The sequence below is a fragment of the Lissotriton helveticus genome, chromosome 9 (assembly GCF_964261635.1).
Source record: "Lissotriton helveticus chromosome 9, aLisHel1.1, whole genome shotgun sequence".
Taxonomy (NCBI): domain Eukaryota; kingdom Metazoa; phylum Chordata; class Amphibia; order Caudata; family Salamandridae; genus Lissotriton; species Lissotriton helveticus.
In genome coordinates, this window is record NC_136070.1 from 66,244,407 (window position 1) to 66,260,558 (window position 16,152).

The 16,152-nt window shown below is 45.4% G+C and overlaps 1 protein-coding gene across 3 annotated transcripts in view; it reads left to right on the top strand.

Annotated features, from left to right (window-relative positions):
- The window catches only part of ACTN1 (actinin alpha 1), a 301,498-nt gene extending 285,830 nt beyond the window's left edge, over nucleotides 1-15,668 (top strand). The window contains exons 19-22 of one of the 3 annotated variants that reach the window (XM_078659465.1): nucleotides 1,332-1,412; nucleotides 2,167-2,232; nucleotides 12,375-12,533; nucleotides 13,381-15,533. In XM_078659465.1, the coding sequence (XP_078515591.1) occupies nucleotides 1,332-1,412; nucleotides 2,167-2,232; nucleotides 12,375-12,533; nucleotides 13,381-13,539 (465 nt within the window). In that variant the 3' untranslated portion in view covers nucleotides 13,540-15,533. Of the gene's footprint in view, nucleotides 1-1,331; nucleotides 1,413-2,166; nucleotides 2,233-12,374; nucleotides 12,534-13,380 lie in introns of all 3 variants that reach the window. The other 2 variants (XM_078659463.1, XM_078659464.1) reach the window with 2 other exon arrangements.
- Nucleotides 15,669-16,152: the final 484 nt, after the last annotated feature.

Sequence of the window (16,152 nt, forward strand, 5' to 3'; positions counted from 1 at the left end):
CAAAACTACTCCAAATGGTAAGAAACCATTTAGTTATCCTTCTTGGCTGAAAGTGGCACATCGATCAGCCTCATATGAAAAGGGTTACTCTTGTGGCACGTTGGCTGAAATACCCTTAGATTTAAGTCACCTCCTGAGATTACTCTAGTAATTTTGCAATGCCTAGCTAAGAATTTTGTGCACTTAAACTGTAATGTAGCCCACTTTCCCAAGATCGCATTACACTTTAACAAGAAAACAGCTCACTGTAAAACTTTATGTAGTATATTTTAGCTGAAGCTAAGAATTTTGGATTTTGAACTTTTGCCACCACAACTTTGACAACTTTGCAACATTCCCTCAGTAAGCCAAAATGGCACGTTATTTAATCAAATAAATCTAAATAAGGTAAGCATGTCTGTGCAAATCACACGTAAACTTAAGCGCTAAATTCGGATAGGAATATGTAACATGAAAGTGGGTGCGTGCACATGACGCGTAGATTGGACAGTTGGTGAGTGCGCAGGCGAAAATGTCTCAGATGATGCTATTAAGTATGCGCCCCAGTCCCACTGCATTCACCATCACACCGCTAGGTTTGAAGCCATTTCCCAAACTAGTGTTCAAGAAGCCCTAGGCATGCAACTTGCTGCACAGGCCTGCATCTCCCACGCTAACTCTCCAGCCTTTTTTTTATTTTCCTCAAGATCAGAGTAAGGACTTTTAATTAAAGTAGGCGTCAGTTGTATTTCACTACACAAATCATGCCCTTGCATGCCAAAATACATTTGCATGAAGTTGTACAGAATTGCACTATTTTTATATTACTTAATTAGTTTCTTCAGAATTTTAGAAGCGCAAATAATTCGGGTTATCTAGATTTGTAATTCTTTTAATTGAGTACTGCTACCCCAAATTGGTCAAATAAAAATATAAGCAGTAGGCATTATTGTTGATGGTGGAAGTTGGGAGCGATTGGTGGGGGAGGGCAGAGGGGGAGGAATTGCAGTCATTTGCAAAGCTCTGCTATTAACGATCACCATGTTTGTTTGCAACACTGTCGCAATGTGGCACTGCCCTTTGTACTACTAGTCGAGAAAGCGTTTTGAGCACATCTTGCCATGTCACTAACTGTGCACTTTTGTCTTTTTTTTATTTCTTCTTATGCCTTCACTTCTGCACGTTTCTTGTCTTTCCTCGCCCTGCTACTCTCTTCTCTGCTTTCCCACCCTCTCTTCCCATCTGTCTCCTGCATGGTACCTCTGTACTTGCCACTATCTCCACTCCTTGACCACCTTGCTCGTGGCACGGCATGCTTCTTTCACTGTGTGGCACAACACGTTTTAAAATAGGACCACTCTGGCGGACTGGGGCCCGAGGAGTTCAAAGCCTGTCTAATCAGTTTGGGCTACGATATTGGAAACGACGCGCAGGTATTGGTTACTGGTGCGGAACGCTGCCCGCCTCTTGGCCTGGGAGCCCAAAAAATAACGTGTATTTCCATTTTTTCTTTTCCTTTGTCTCTGCTTTTCCCCTGTTTACCGTTAATGTTTTGATTCAATTTCATCAACTTTTTCCTTTATTTCTGTCAACGTATTGCTTTCTTTTTACATGTCTCTGCCACTCTTCGTGTTACATTTTTTTCCTTCAACATCCTATACTGCCTCAATAAAACCCTTTTGAATCTTTTGCAAATGCCCATTTGTTTCATGTTTTTGGGCGGTTGCTGGGGCTCTGATCATATTTTTCTATTCACTTTTTGTGTTTGAAACTCAATTATCTGTCCATTTCTCATTAAAAAATCTAATTAATCCCCGTCTTCTGACCTAATGTTTCTATTTGACTCAACCCACATCCTCCTTACATCTTCCCCTGCAAACAACTGTGCCATGGCCCAACTTTCTTAATTTTTCCTCCTCCTTGTTACATTTTGTCCACATAATATTTTCATATTTCTGAACTCTTTTTGGTGTGGGCCTCACCTTTTTTTGGCCAATGGCCCACCACGCTTGGTTCCGAACTATCCTTTCCTCCTTCCATGTGCCACTGCTAACTCTCCCTCCCTTGGTGAATCTTTTCCTTCGTACGCTCTGTCCCCTGGTGAATCTTTTCCTTCGTACGCTCTGTCCCCTGCTCCTCTTGTCCTCTCCCTCCGGCTTGCTGTCCCCTGTCTGCCATGGACCACAGAAGAAGACCGGCATGATGGACAGCGATGACTTCAGAGCCTGTCTTATCTCCATGGGTTACAACCTGGTAACGTAACGCCCTGTACTACACCTGTGTACATTGTGGTTTGTATTTGGTGTCCAGCGGAGACAGTGGATTGCAGGGTCCGCTGACACCTGTGTACATTGTGGTTTGTATTTTGTGTCCAGCGGCAATAATGCATTGCCGTAAATGTTAAATAATTAACTCTGTTACATAAAATGTATAGTTTTGATTGTTATAGAATCAACGATGTGATGATGGATAAGTACCACAGGTCTGTGCATCTGTCTGCTCTTAAAACACAGACCTTAAAAGCATGAATGACACCGGCCATCTGCAAATACGTTTGGTGCTCTTTATCCAGCACCTAAGCGTAGGTTTCTAGAACCATCAAAATGGGAAAACTACTTACCTGTAACAGTAGCAACCCGAGAGTATAGTCGCTCCCCAAGCGTCCCAAGACGTGCATCTTTCTCCCATCTCATGGTTGGGCTCAGAACAGTACCTTATTGTTCCATAAAACAAGCCATATTAGAACATTGGAATGTTGAGTGCTCTATTGAAGACAGTGGGGTGCTCCGGGCTTCTAATGGCCAGTAGAAGCCCGGAGCATCAACATTCCAATGTTTGTTCACAGCCGTTGCTTTGAACAAAGGCCTCACTGTGCTCAAGGAGATTTCGATCCTTCGGGCTCCGGGAGGTCTATGTTTTACAAATCCGAACATCCTGCCCTCTAGGGGCAGGATGTTCTAATTGCCTAAGAGTGTTCCGTAGCGGGCTGTACCGGCCATTAAAAGCCCTCTCCTTTGGCTTGGGCTTTTAACGCTGGAGCGGGCCTTTAATGGACGGTAGAACCTGCTACAGCGGGCTCTAAAGCTAGAATAGTATGCTGTTCAGAGCCTAGCAAGTAGATGATAGAATTTTGCACAGCATGTGCATCAAGAGTATTTGTAGACTGAAGATCTATTGTTGCAGTTAAATAACTGCTCCCTTTCTGGTGGTTCTGTCGAGATAGAATTTGATAGTTGTTCTGCTAACCCGTTTTCTGTCTGCTCTTATCACAGACCGTCCTTGACGAGATGTTCTATTCTCACTTTCATTAACATTGAGTTACATAAACCACGAATCGTCACTAACCTAAATCACATGTGCCCTTTGTCATAAAATGACAGTGCAAAAGGTCAATACTATTTCTAGCTTTTAAATAATAATAATCCACATTTGTAAAGCGCACAATCACCCGTAAGGGTATCTCGGCGCTGGGGGCCGTCGGGAAGATTAAGCAAGCTATTGCCCAGAGTCACATGGTGCTGGGCTGACCTGCCGCCGGAGCCAGGGATCGAACCCTGATCCCCAGATTCCAGCGTCAGTCGCCCTGGCCGCGGCGCCACACCTCTCTCACGGGGGGGGGGGGCTAGACTCCCATCACTCAAAGGGCTGGTGCTAGGATTATTTGCATCCTTTCCTCAGTGGCATTTAATCACCCGGATAAATTGACAACGATTGATTCTTCTGGGAATGACCTTCCACTTTCTTGCTGTATGTGTTACAAACAGCTGCCTAGAATGATCTTGTCTTACCTCAGGCTTATTTGCATATCTCCTGATCCCTAATTAATTATCCCTGAGTCTTTTATTACCAAATGCCTCACTGGAATAAGTTCAACCTACCATTAACCTTCTACAAGAGAACAACCCTGGACCTTCCTCGACCGAAGTCCGGGCTTCTTTCCTCCTGGATCCCTCACTGATCATTATTACCCCCTCTTTGACAATGGAATGCGTATCATATCCGGACTCTGATTGTAACCCTCTTCCGCTCCTTCACTGTGGTACTGAGCTTCGACCTTCCCAATCCTATACCCTATTGCCCACTTCTTACAACCGCTGATCCTTAATTATTGTTCCAGTGGTCTCCCCCCGTTCAATCCATGATCCACTCTTCCTTTCCCCAATATCCTTTTACTTCCCCTTCACAACTCGTGACCCCTGCCCTCTGATTCCTGACCCTGAACTCTTTACCTCTCAATATTTAAACTCTTGTCCATTTAACCCATGTGCCTGGTCTTTTATTTCTGTGAGTCAATGTTGGCTAATATGCTTCTAGACAATTTTAAATCGACAATATTGATTCAATGTTATTCCATGGTTTCTGTCCTGACTCTTAAAATTAATTTACTGATGTGAGAAGATAGTGTCCCGTAAGAGTCTTACAAATAGCACATTTGTTCGCCATGTCAAGGATTTTTTTGTATACATTTTAATTTCGATTGCTCATAAGTAACAATATTGAAGGCGACCTGGCTTTCACCTCCCAGTTGCAGCTGAGCACCAGCAGGCAAGAAGACTAGGTATCTGCCAGAGGAAACGGGGGCACCATGTTGCCCCCAAAATAAGTCTAGAGACTATTTATTTTCACTGCATATTGACATGAAAAACTTGATGTCAATCCCATTGGGGCTCCTTGATACACCTTTACCACTTTTAAAGGCTATCAATCGACCAATTAATTTGGCACATTCTACTTAAAGTAAGGTTTTTTGGGCTGTTTGTACTTCTGTGCATTTGCTGTAGCATCACCGAATTCCAGAGGCCTTTGTTCACTTATACTACCTAGAGGGTATTGGAATCAAGGGAGTGTAGTTTGTGATTTCCTTTCTTAAAAGAAAGTCTCACATGAACATGTCAGAATGAGACACCATCCCACATTCCATTGTTCTGGAAGTCAAAACAATTCTGTGCCTAAAGTTTGGAGGGGATGCGAGTTGCACGACACAAAACAGAAATCCAGAGTGAGGACTATTCGAAATCTCTCAGTTAATCTTTTTCACTTCTCAGAGCAAAAACTGAAGGCCTAGCAAGTGACTGGATTCACCAGAGCCGGTGGAAGGGGTGGGGGGGTATCCAGAAGAATTTGAAGCAAAACAATTGGCATGTCAAAGTTCAGGAATAAAGACCTAATTTAAATGAAATGCTATGTATGGAGGTCTTTAACAGCCTAGATAATATTTTAGGAGTTATTTTGGCTTTTACTGGACCTACAAGATCCAAAAAGAACACAGTATAGAAGATGTTTTCCAAAGCTCCATGTTTGTTTACACAAAAGTGACCTCATTATCCTCTGTTTAGCACTGAGGATTGAAAAAATGTAAACCTGGATGTGTATGCTGTTGATTGCCATCTGTTCATATATAAAAAAGTGGACCTCTGTTTGACTTTTATACCTGTATTTCTAGACCTTCCATTACCAAAATCTGAATTAATGCTCTTGAGTATGCCATATATGTATGTATGTATAAATATACTTATATAGCGCAATTTCTGTCACCCGACGGGCATCCTGGCGCTTAGACTGTCCTGACACTTACACATACATGATATTTTCCAGCAGCAAATACATTTACGTTGCCCTCGGAAACAAGTGAGTTTTCAGGGCTTTTTTAAAGGAATTAAAATTTTCCAGACCCCTCAGACCTAGAGGAAGGGAGTTCCACAATCTTGCAGCCGCAAATCTAAAAGACCGGCCGCCAGTCCGGGACCTCAAAATCTTAGGTACGACCACCAAATGAGAAGAGGCTGAACGTAGCAGTCTAGAAGGGGTGTACCAAGAAAAGAGGTCCCGCAAAGGGGTTGGACCCTGCCCATGTAGGGCCCTAAATACCAAGCACAGTGCTTTAAAATCAATCCTTTGGGAAACTGGTAGCCAGTGGAGGTCCCTAAGTGCCTTAGCGGAGGAATCCAGGCGTCAACGTGAGAGGGCCAGTTTGGCGGCAAAATTCTGCACCCACTGTAATTTACTGACTAGATTAGCCGGAGCTCCCAGGAGTAGTGCGTTTTAGTAGTCAATGCCACTCAGAATTATGCTCCGCACTACCTCTGGTCTTTCCTGTGCCGGGAGCAGGGGCAAGATCTTACGCAGCGAGCAGAGCAACGCCATGCAGGTAGCCACCGTTCGATTCACTGATGCATCGAGCTGCAGGCTAGCGCTGAACACTACCCCCAGATTACGGACCGAGTCCGCGGACAAACTAGCGCCCTGGAAATCAGGGGGCCAGAAATCCAGAGGAAGTGGTCTGGGGATACGGTCCAGGGAGCAGTGCAGCACCTCAGTTTTTGCGCTGTTGAACTGCAGGGAGTTATTGGCCAGCCATTCAGCCGTGGTGTTCATACAGCGATGAAAGGCCTCCTGAGACACCCCATCCTTGCCCTCGAGGGAAAAGATGAGCTGGGTGTCGTCAGCGTAGTTGGTGACCGTTATGCCAAAAGATTTAATCAACGTGATCAGGGGGCGGAGGTAGAGATTGAAGAGAATGGGGCTGATGGCTGACCCTTGAGGTACGCCCTGACCAACCCTTCTGGTGTTTGATTTAAAGGGTGGTATGGCCACTAGCTGGTGTCTATGATCAAGATACGACACCAGCCATTCAAGGGCCAACCCAGATACTCCAACTGCCATGCTGTTGTGTTCTATAGATCTGCTCCTTTAAAGCTTTTGGCATTTATTCACTTTATTGATACTTTTATCCACAGATTCCTTTCCTTGTGAAACTCCCCAGGTGCCACAACAGATCATGAAACTCTTGCAATAGCTCCTGTGCACCTGCAGGTGGTTCCAACAGACTCTGTCCTGTCTTCGGACATCCTGACATGGAGCTGCATATAGTTGCCACCCCTTCGGGCTGACATTGGTTCCTCTTTTTTCACTCGCTTAGAATGTGCAGGGATGTCGCTTCACAAAACTGTTGGTTTTTCAAACCGTGTCACAAGCAAATGTCCGACATGGATCCACACAACTAGTTGTGCGAAAAATGCTTACTGACACATCCAGAAAACATCAGGGAGCGAGTAGCTAAACTCTAACCATAAAAATCAAAATCCGGTATTTGTAAAGCACGAACCACTCACCCTTAAGGAACTTGAGGCGGTGGGGGCTGTCGGGAAGATTAGGTGAGCTATGCCCAGAGTCGGATGGTGCTGAGCTGCAGCAGGCATTGGGGATTGAAGCGTGAGCCCTGCGCTCCAGAGTCAGCCACCCTGGCCACTGTGCCACACCTCTCCACCGTAGAAAACCAGGTTGGCCCTGCTCAGTCTTGAGGTTATACCCAGTCCTGCGGTGACACCCGGTCCTTTACCCGCTCACCATCATCTAGTGAGTCTGAGACTAATTCGAAAGACGAGCCAAAAGGAAAGCATAAAGTCAAAAAGGGGTTGCACACCTCCTCTGCGCCCATTCTGGTGAAAGATTGCATAGTCGACACTCAAAAGGCCTGATATAGGCTGTATCATCCGACTGTGATCAATTCCAGTTCCGGAGCAGTTGCACCTACAGTTCCCTGGGCTGTGTGTACTCCGCAGCAAATCCCAACCTTCAAGGAGGCCATGCTGCAGCTTTTCGTGGAGGTTACAGATCCTTCTGGTGCGTCTCGTGGCCCAGTGGATCTGTTGCTGCCTTTAACTGGGCTTCCCCCCCCCCCCAATGCTGAATAGCCCCCATACAGCCCACTCTGCCTCCAGTGCTGGGCCGTGCCTCAACTCTGTTTCTGCAGGCCCAGCTGGTTGTTCCTCTGTTCACACCGGCACAAGCTGCAGAGGCACTGGTACTGAGTTCATGCTGACTCCGCTTGTAGAACCAGAAGTGGTTTCCGGCAGGGTGCGTCATGCACCCCTCGCGCCCCCTCCCCCCCCCCACCACCACCTATGTCACTCTATGCATTGGACAAGGGTCGACCTCAGTTTGCAGAAGAGTTGTCTCCTGTACCGATCACTCTTCCCCCCTGCCCCCCCACCCCCCCACCCGCCCCAATTAAGGATACCAGAGGAAGTGGACTACTTTCTTCTCCCTCATTATGCTGATACTGGCTTATACCATTATCTCCAGAATTCCAGTGGCTTGGGCACTTTGCTTGAGACAAACTAAATTAGACCTTAAAAACCAGCTCAAACTATACAGTGGAGGCTAAGGCTAACTTCTGTAATAAGGGCTCCAACGTATAGGACCAGGCCTGCAAAATTTAGCAATTAAATGATGCTCGGAGACCTGTACGAGTCTCGCTTGGCTTCGTTAATGAGTTGCCCGATTTCTACATGGCATGCACCTGCCTGGGGTGATCCAAATTTCCTGACACAGAATCCTACTCCCGATAGTCTTATAGTTTGGGCCTCTACAAGAAAAGTCAATCCAAATCCTTTCCCCACTGCTCCCCCAGACAAATAATTAAAGAAGATGGTCATTATGGGCAAAAGAGTCTTTTTCGCAGCTCACCTAGCACTCAGATCCTTGACTGCTTCTTGCTTCTTTGGTCACAACACTCCTGTCCTTTGGGACAGGCCAGTGAGATTTTGCCTTCTCGCAAACTGCATCTGGATAACACCGATTGTGTTGCTCGGGCTATGGGCACCAGTGTAGTCCATAGACTCCATGGTTTGATGCATGTTGATGGGTTTTCCAAGAATGCCCAAACCTCTTATGGGCATGCCCTTTCATTGGCTTGATTGTTTAGCGAGATTATTGCAAGTTTTGAGGCTGTTCAAGGGTCCTTGCCTGTTGTCAGCTTACAACCTGTGCAGCCAGCTGAGCTTGTATGTGGCTCCAGGGGTAGAGGTAGTTGTAGAAGAAGAGGGGGGCGGGGGGAACAGCAGCAGCAGTCTTCATTCTACTACTCACTTAGCGTTGCCCCAACAATTCACGTTTGTGGCCAGTATGGTGCCAAACTCAGTGTTGTCTAACCTACTGGTACTCTGTTATGTCAGATCTATTGGACCGTCAGATTGTTCCACAAGTTTAGGTTCTTACTTTTTGGCCTCTTGTTCCTCCAGTTGTTGGGCAGTCATCAGTGGATCATGCCACTATTCTTTCACAAGTGGTGATGTTGCTTGGCAAGGCAGGGATTAAAATCTTACCCAGTGCTGAGGGGCCTGGGTTGCTAGTCCACGTACTGTCTGGTCCCTTGAAAGAAGGTGGCCTAAGACCAATTTTGGAACTTGAAGAATTGAATGCGTTCATCAAGAAGGACAAAAGGGGGACATTGACTCCGGTTCCGCTGACCTTCGATCCTGAGGACTTCATGGTATCCCTAGACCACCAGACTCTTACTTTCATGTGCAGGCCCTGCAAGCCCACATGAAGTATCTTTGTTTTTAGTGGGGTCTTGCCACTTCTTAATTCATCCGCCTACCCTTTGGTCTGACATCAGACCCTTGGGTCTTTCAGAAGGCCGGGTTGGTGTTAGCGACCCATGTTCACAGGTCAGTGTGGCAAACATCGCCGTACCACACCTACTTGCTCACCTCCGGTATTCTCTGACCATCTGGACAACTTGGAGATCAGAGGCCGCTTATCTGCCATGGAGCTGCACCGTTAAGCTACAAACCATCCATTTGGTCCACTAGGCATTATCTTTTCCATCAAGGACTCGTCAATCCAGGTACTGACGGACAGCATGATTGCCATTGTGTACTGTCAGAAGTAGGATGAAGTGGTCCCTTGCCCTCTTTCTGGAGATTATGGGGCTGTGGCTGAAACTTCACAAGGTGTCCCTGAAGTGACTCACGTGATGGGATCCCTCAGCATCAGGGCAGATGAGCTCGGCAGGCATCCTCTTGCAGATCACTAGTTGCATGTACATCCAGAAATAGCACAGGGTATCTTTGCCCACTATATCCTTTCACTACAGAAATGCTCAGTGTTCCTCTTTTCATGTTCTAGAGTTGCCTCCTTGTGGTCACTGTAGATGTGTAAAATAGGTGGCCAGAAAAATCATCTGAGATGTATTTCCTTCTTCACCGCTAATGTCATAGGTTTTGAAGAAAGACAGACAGGGTCGAGCGCAGCGGACTGGTGGCCCCAGATTGGACCATGGCTTCCCCTTGCTCCCTTCATAGTGCCTAATTGGGACTTACATTTGTAAATGTAAATGTAGTTGAGCTTATATAGCGCACAGCTACCCGCAGTAGGTTTCCCGGCGCTTGCTTAGGGAACCCTTCCTGGTATTCCCCTGTGAGATAGCAGGGTATCCACAAGGTGAAAGTCAGGCATCCCACCGCGAGGGGCCGTTGTGGAGATTAAGCAAGCTATTGCCCAGAGTCGCAGAGTGTGAACCCGTGAGTCGAGGAGACACCGGGGCGAGAAATTATCGAGTCTGTGGATTTTTTTTTTAGCCCAAGACCCGCCGAGGCGGGGAATTGAACCCTGGTCCAGGACCGATCTCAGCTTCCGGGTCTGCTGCCTCTAACCCCTGAGCCACACTTCTCCATTTAGACCACACTTTCCTGTATGGACTCCTTTTGAGCCTCTATGTAACTGCAGTTGGAGTCTCCTAACCCTGAAGACCATAAATTTCATTACCATCCCATCTGCTCGTCACATCAGTGAACTTACAGCAATTGTCTGCGGCCTTCGTACTTTACTTTCTTCCCCGACTAACTGGTGCTTAGGATTCCCGCATCCTTTCTTTCAAATGTGGTGTCATCTTTTCATGTGGGTCAGTCCATCATGCTCCCTGTGTTATCTCTGTCTCATGCCTCTAAGGAGGAAGAGAGGTTACACACGTTACTTTAATACAACTCAGGGGTATTGTGAGATAGCAGCTTATCCTTAAATTTGCCAGTCGAAAAAAAGAGGCAGTTCAAAAATGGACCTTACTCCTGCTTTCGACTGTTATACTTTGGCCAAAAAGGATCCTCTTGGGGTCCATAGTGCTCATTCCACTCTGGCAAAAGCCATGACTACAGCACACATGCCTGCAGCGAGGATCATTTTGCTTACTTCAGACCAACAGGGCATTCAGGTGTAAAGTCCATTACTCATACCTACCTTGTATAAGCGAGCATTGCTTCGGTATCTGCGAACAAGGTGACAAATCTGCGATTACTTACCTTCGGTAATGTTGCTTCTGGTGGATCCTCGAACCGTGCCTCATGGCCAGTTCACCTCCTCCTTGTTCTCTAAAGTGGACTTTCATGAGTTAATACACTTCCAACTTAGATATGCCCATGTCAGTGTTTTTAATGTGCCAGGTACGCTCCGCATCTCAGGGCTCCGAAGAGACCAACAAGTAAACTGATGTCGGTATGAGGGATTGCACCAGCACGCGGCTCCATGTCGTCATATCTGGAGGTGGGATGGAGGGCAATGGTGCCATCTGCCGAGGGCAGGAGCTATTTCAAGAATTTACAGATCCGGTCTAGTGCCTGGGGAGATTCACAAGTTGAGATATATGTACTTAGATTTACCAAAGGAAAGTATCAGTGGCCATTTTCAAACACTTCTTGATTATCAATTCTTTGATCACCTTAGTTCCAATGCTCATCTTGGAACTGGTATTGAATGTAATTATCTGTGTTTTCTATTGGTGTTTAAATGTGTTCAGGTCCCGTTTCACAACTGGAACTAATAGAAACAACTTGCAAAATATCTGTTCAAGTTTCTGTCCTTGGAGACCTGGGGCTGGCCAGAATTCTGGCCCTGAGCTGCCTGACAATAGTAATAATGTGGTTCTGGTCAGATGCTCCCAAAGCGATCAAGCTGCTCTTGCAGGCTTTTTAAGCTTTGTCTGGGCATACTCTGCTAAATTCCTACAGTGCTTAAGGGAGTTCAAGATTGTGGAGCACATTGGCTCGTTCCGCTTCTTGTTCTCTTTAAAAATTAAAATGATAAACAGAACACACAGAAAACCTCAGTTTTAACCTCTTTGAGGCTCATGACGATGAGCCACGGCGCTCCGGTGCTCATGACGAGCTCAGCTAGTCATGAGCCGTGGAACGCTCGCATGCGGGGATAATTCCCCTGCTGTGCTGAGCGTTCAACGGCAGGTAATGCACCTGTGACGAGCTGAGCTCGTCATGAGCACAGGAGCGCCGTGCCTCATGACGAGCTCGGCTCGTCGTGAGCATGCGGGCGCTGTGCGCGCCCCCCTCCCCTCCCAGCACAGCAGGGGATTAACCCCCGCAGCGAAGGGGTTAATAACAGCCTAATAGTTCTAGATGGCATACTGTGGACAGCTTTTGTAGTGGTGTTATTTTTAGGAGCAAACTGCTGCCGCCAATCTGAGACCACCATTTCTATTAAGGTCATTGCCCTTCTACTTTAGTTGAGGGGGGGTGAGTTATGAGGGATGGGGGTCACTGCTGACTCTAGGAAACCAATGTGGCCATTATTGGTTGGGTGACTGTTGGTTTCACTCTTTACAGGGAGAAGTTGAGTTTTCCCGCATCATGAGCATCGTGGATCCCAACCGCTTTGGACTGGTGACGTTCCAGGCCTTCATCGACTTCATGTCTCGCGAGACGGCCGACACAGACACAGCGGACCAAGTTATGGCTTCCTTCAAGATCCTAGCTGGAGATAAGGTGAGGCTTTGAAATACTCATTGAAAATTGCGTATGGTGTCTTATCTAGAATAGAAATGCATATTTTGTGGGGTAAGGAATGTTTCTATAGCGGGACTGAAATCCGGAGACTCCCAGTCAACCATTCCCGCCTTTTGTTAGATGCCCTGACCCATCTGTCAATCATCCATGCCTGGTGAATACTGCTCAGTTTCTGCATCTTCTCTCCCCCCGTCTAGATACAGAATATTTTTAAACACTATCAGTATAGAGTATCCTATCTGCTCTCCCTACTCTGGCATATCGATTCTAGGTCACGTATGCCTAGTCTTACAGCTGGAAAACTGGAACTCTTAAGGCCCTGCAATTAACAATGTTCCTTAGGATTTATTTATTTTGAGTTTTAAATAGCTATGGCTAGACCTGAAGGTATCAAAGCACTTTACAAGTTGTGAGCTTAGGTTCATTCGAGGTACACGTGAGGAGGCCTTTGGGTCAGATGTAGTCAAAGGGATGTTCATACAAAACATAATTAAAACAGTGAGAACCAACACGCCAAAGTACAATCAGCAATAGGATAATGTTAGTGGCAAAGTATGGACCGACTGGATCAGGAGACCTCAACAAGAGTGTCTATAGAGTTGGGCAAGGTCTTTGGGAAATGTGGATATATTGGAATAGTTGAGAGTTGTGCCTATTTTGAGCCCCTTATGTGTTTTGCCACCCCTTCTGAAGTTAGTTGTAAGTGAATTTGGTCTTTAGCTGAACTGTGCCTACTTGCTCGCCCGTCTACTTCTGCGCTCTGGCGAGCCAAAGAATGTAAGCTGTGACCGTACCCAACCCACTGACCTCTCCTCCCTACTTGCAGAACTACATCACAGCGGATGAGCTGCGACGCGAGCTGCCCCCAGACCAGGCGGAATACTGCATCGCAAGGATGGCACCATACAACGGGCACGACGGTGTGCCAGGCGCCCTGGACTACATGTCCTTCTCCACAGCACTCTATGGCGAAAGTGACCTTTAACCCCTTCTCCACCCTTTCTCTCCCTTCGATTGTCATACAGGCGCACCTTTCTTTGTATGCAATGCAGCCTCCATTCACGTCCCTTGTTCGTCTCCCCCATTGCTTCTGATTAATAGAATATCATATTTTTGGGGAGGGAGGGACTCTTTCACATTTCAAAGACGTCTGCTCGGCCCTTAAAGCTGCAGTGCTACCCAAAACCAAATAAAATCTCTGAATTGTACCATGGGGACAAAAACCAGACGAAAATCTTGACTTTTATTTAGTCACACCAGAATTCTGCATATTAATGTAGCGTCTTCTGTGAATGCGCTTCAGCCTAGATGCTTCCCACCATTACGGATTAGCTTTCCATGCAGTGTTGGGCGTTGCACGTTGCAAAAGGAAATACTGCGCATGTACTACCCAGAACTGTCCAGAGTATGAATACAGCCAAACTCTTGGGAGAATGCCCCTGTAAGATAGCCGTACCCACAGCATGCTGGATATATTGCACACTTTAAATGCCTAAATGTGGGGCAGGGGTATCTAATGTTGATGCATCAGGGCCAAGTCAATGCCAGATTTTCAGAAGGCGACCAAACTAGATGATTTCCATGTAGATTCCTTATATGTAAATTTATATTATGTGACTATCCTAAAAATCTGGCATGGTTTCAACCTCCTTTGGACCCACATTGTACACTCTGTACGTATACGAGAAACCGGACAACAATAAATGAAACAATCAGACCACCAAGAAAAGACCAAAAGGTAATGAATGAAATAGCATGACCAAGTTAAGTGCATCCTCAAAGTTAAGGGTAGAACTGTGGTTTTAACTGTTAAATATGATGGACTCCCTGCATTTTCTCTTGTTTACCCGGTTACTTAAATTACTTGCTTTGATGTTGCTGACCCCCCATTTGTGGGATGAATGAGCATTATGGCTCTGTCCATCTCATAGACCTTATATGTCCACAGCTTTAACAAGTAGAGATTAAATTGGGGTCTGCTACTGCAAAAAGAGGTACCTTAAGGTTTTTAGTGAGGCCTTTCCTGTCTGTTCGCATATCAACCATGCTGTGATTGGTTGGAGGCTGGCACATGCCTGAAAGTTTTTGTGAGGTAAATATCTGACCCCTTGTTGCCATGGCACGGTTTTTCTTGAAGAGAATATTCCTTCATATTCATATTCCAGCCAATCACTATGTGTTGTAGGATTTTTGTCTCTGGTGTGGAGATGGTTTCAGAGCACAAGTTTTCCGTTTACCATTAAGTGACTTCGTTGGCTCCTTTACGCATGCCCTAACCTTTAGCCAATCCGAGCATTGTGACCATGCCAACTACAACTCAGGGAGGTGCAACTAAGAACTAAAGCACATGTCCCACCCTAGTAATCTTTTCACATGGAGAGGTCTTTTAATATGAGAAAGATTGAGTCCCGTTTTGATTTTTCGTCAAGTGACAGAGAAGACATACCGGGACAACCGAAGTGAAATTCACAAGTCCATTGCAGACGAACCTTTCTTTAATAGTGGCTGTTTACAATAAAAATGATTTTCTTTAGAAAAAAGGAATGACCTTTAAAAAAAATATTTTATTATAGTTAATAAAAAAGGTATTTTTCTTCGCCAAATTAAGGCATGAATAAAAAAAAGGACTAAAATATTGTACAAAAATATGGGTTTTGGGCATGGGGAATCATTGTGACCTATTTAAGAGCACAGTGTTAAATTCCGATTGTCATTTTTTTTCTTTTTTCGAAGACAACACGTCCACATTTTTTTTCTTTTTATATCGTGGGTCTCGATTTTGTTGAAAGGACTAACGACAAGTGCTGGGTTTTCGCTGGGTCGTCCATTTTCATGGATTACAAAAAAATATTTTATGAGGGAATAGAAACTTTTAAAAGGGTTACATGTTTTCTAGAAAAGGGGTGGGTGGGTAAGGCAAATGTTCCTGCATTTTCAATATTTAATTTAAAAACAAATAAAATTGCAATATATGCCTCTAATGTTATTGGTGCACATGTTTTATTTCTTATGTCGCTGAGTACCATCTTGGGTTTGGAACATGAAGCTTACAAAGAGTTAATACTTTGATATTGCTTGTCACAAACCATATTAAAATATTCTTGTGATAAAGAATCTTGCCTGTCTCCTTTCTCTTTTATTAATTGTTTTTGCATGTTTACTTTAATTACCTTAGTTGTCATCTAGAATCTTCTGACACAGAATTCACTAAGTAATTTGTGTTCACTTTTGAGTCGAACAAGATGCCTTGGACAGCACTGGAGGAGCTCAAACAGGTGGAATTAGTTTATCCAATTATCTCATTGTTTCTGAACGGGGAGATAAGGCAGTGAAAAGGGAAAATACATGTTCGAGGCATATGAGCTGCAGATTCTACACTTTGCATTAGATCGCCACCTGGTGTTGGCCTCTGATGATTGCATGTTGTTGTCGTCTTGGAAGAAGTCTTTGTAGTCACGAGATAGGTGACTCCTCCCTTGGACAACAGTGCGCAAGGGCATCGGCTCCATCCTTAGGTTTTTTCCACCACTGGGTTCGGATGCAACTTTTCCGCTCCGGTTCGAAATCTACTTTCCAAGGACTTCGACGTGCAAAACTT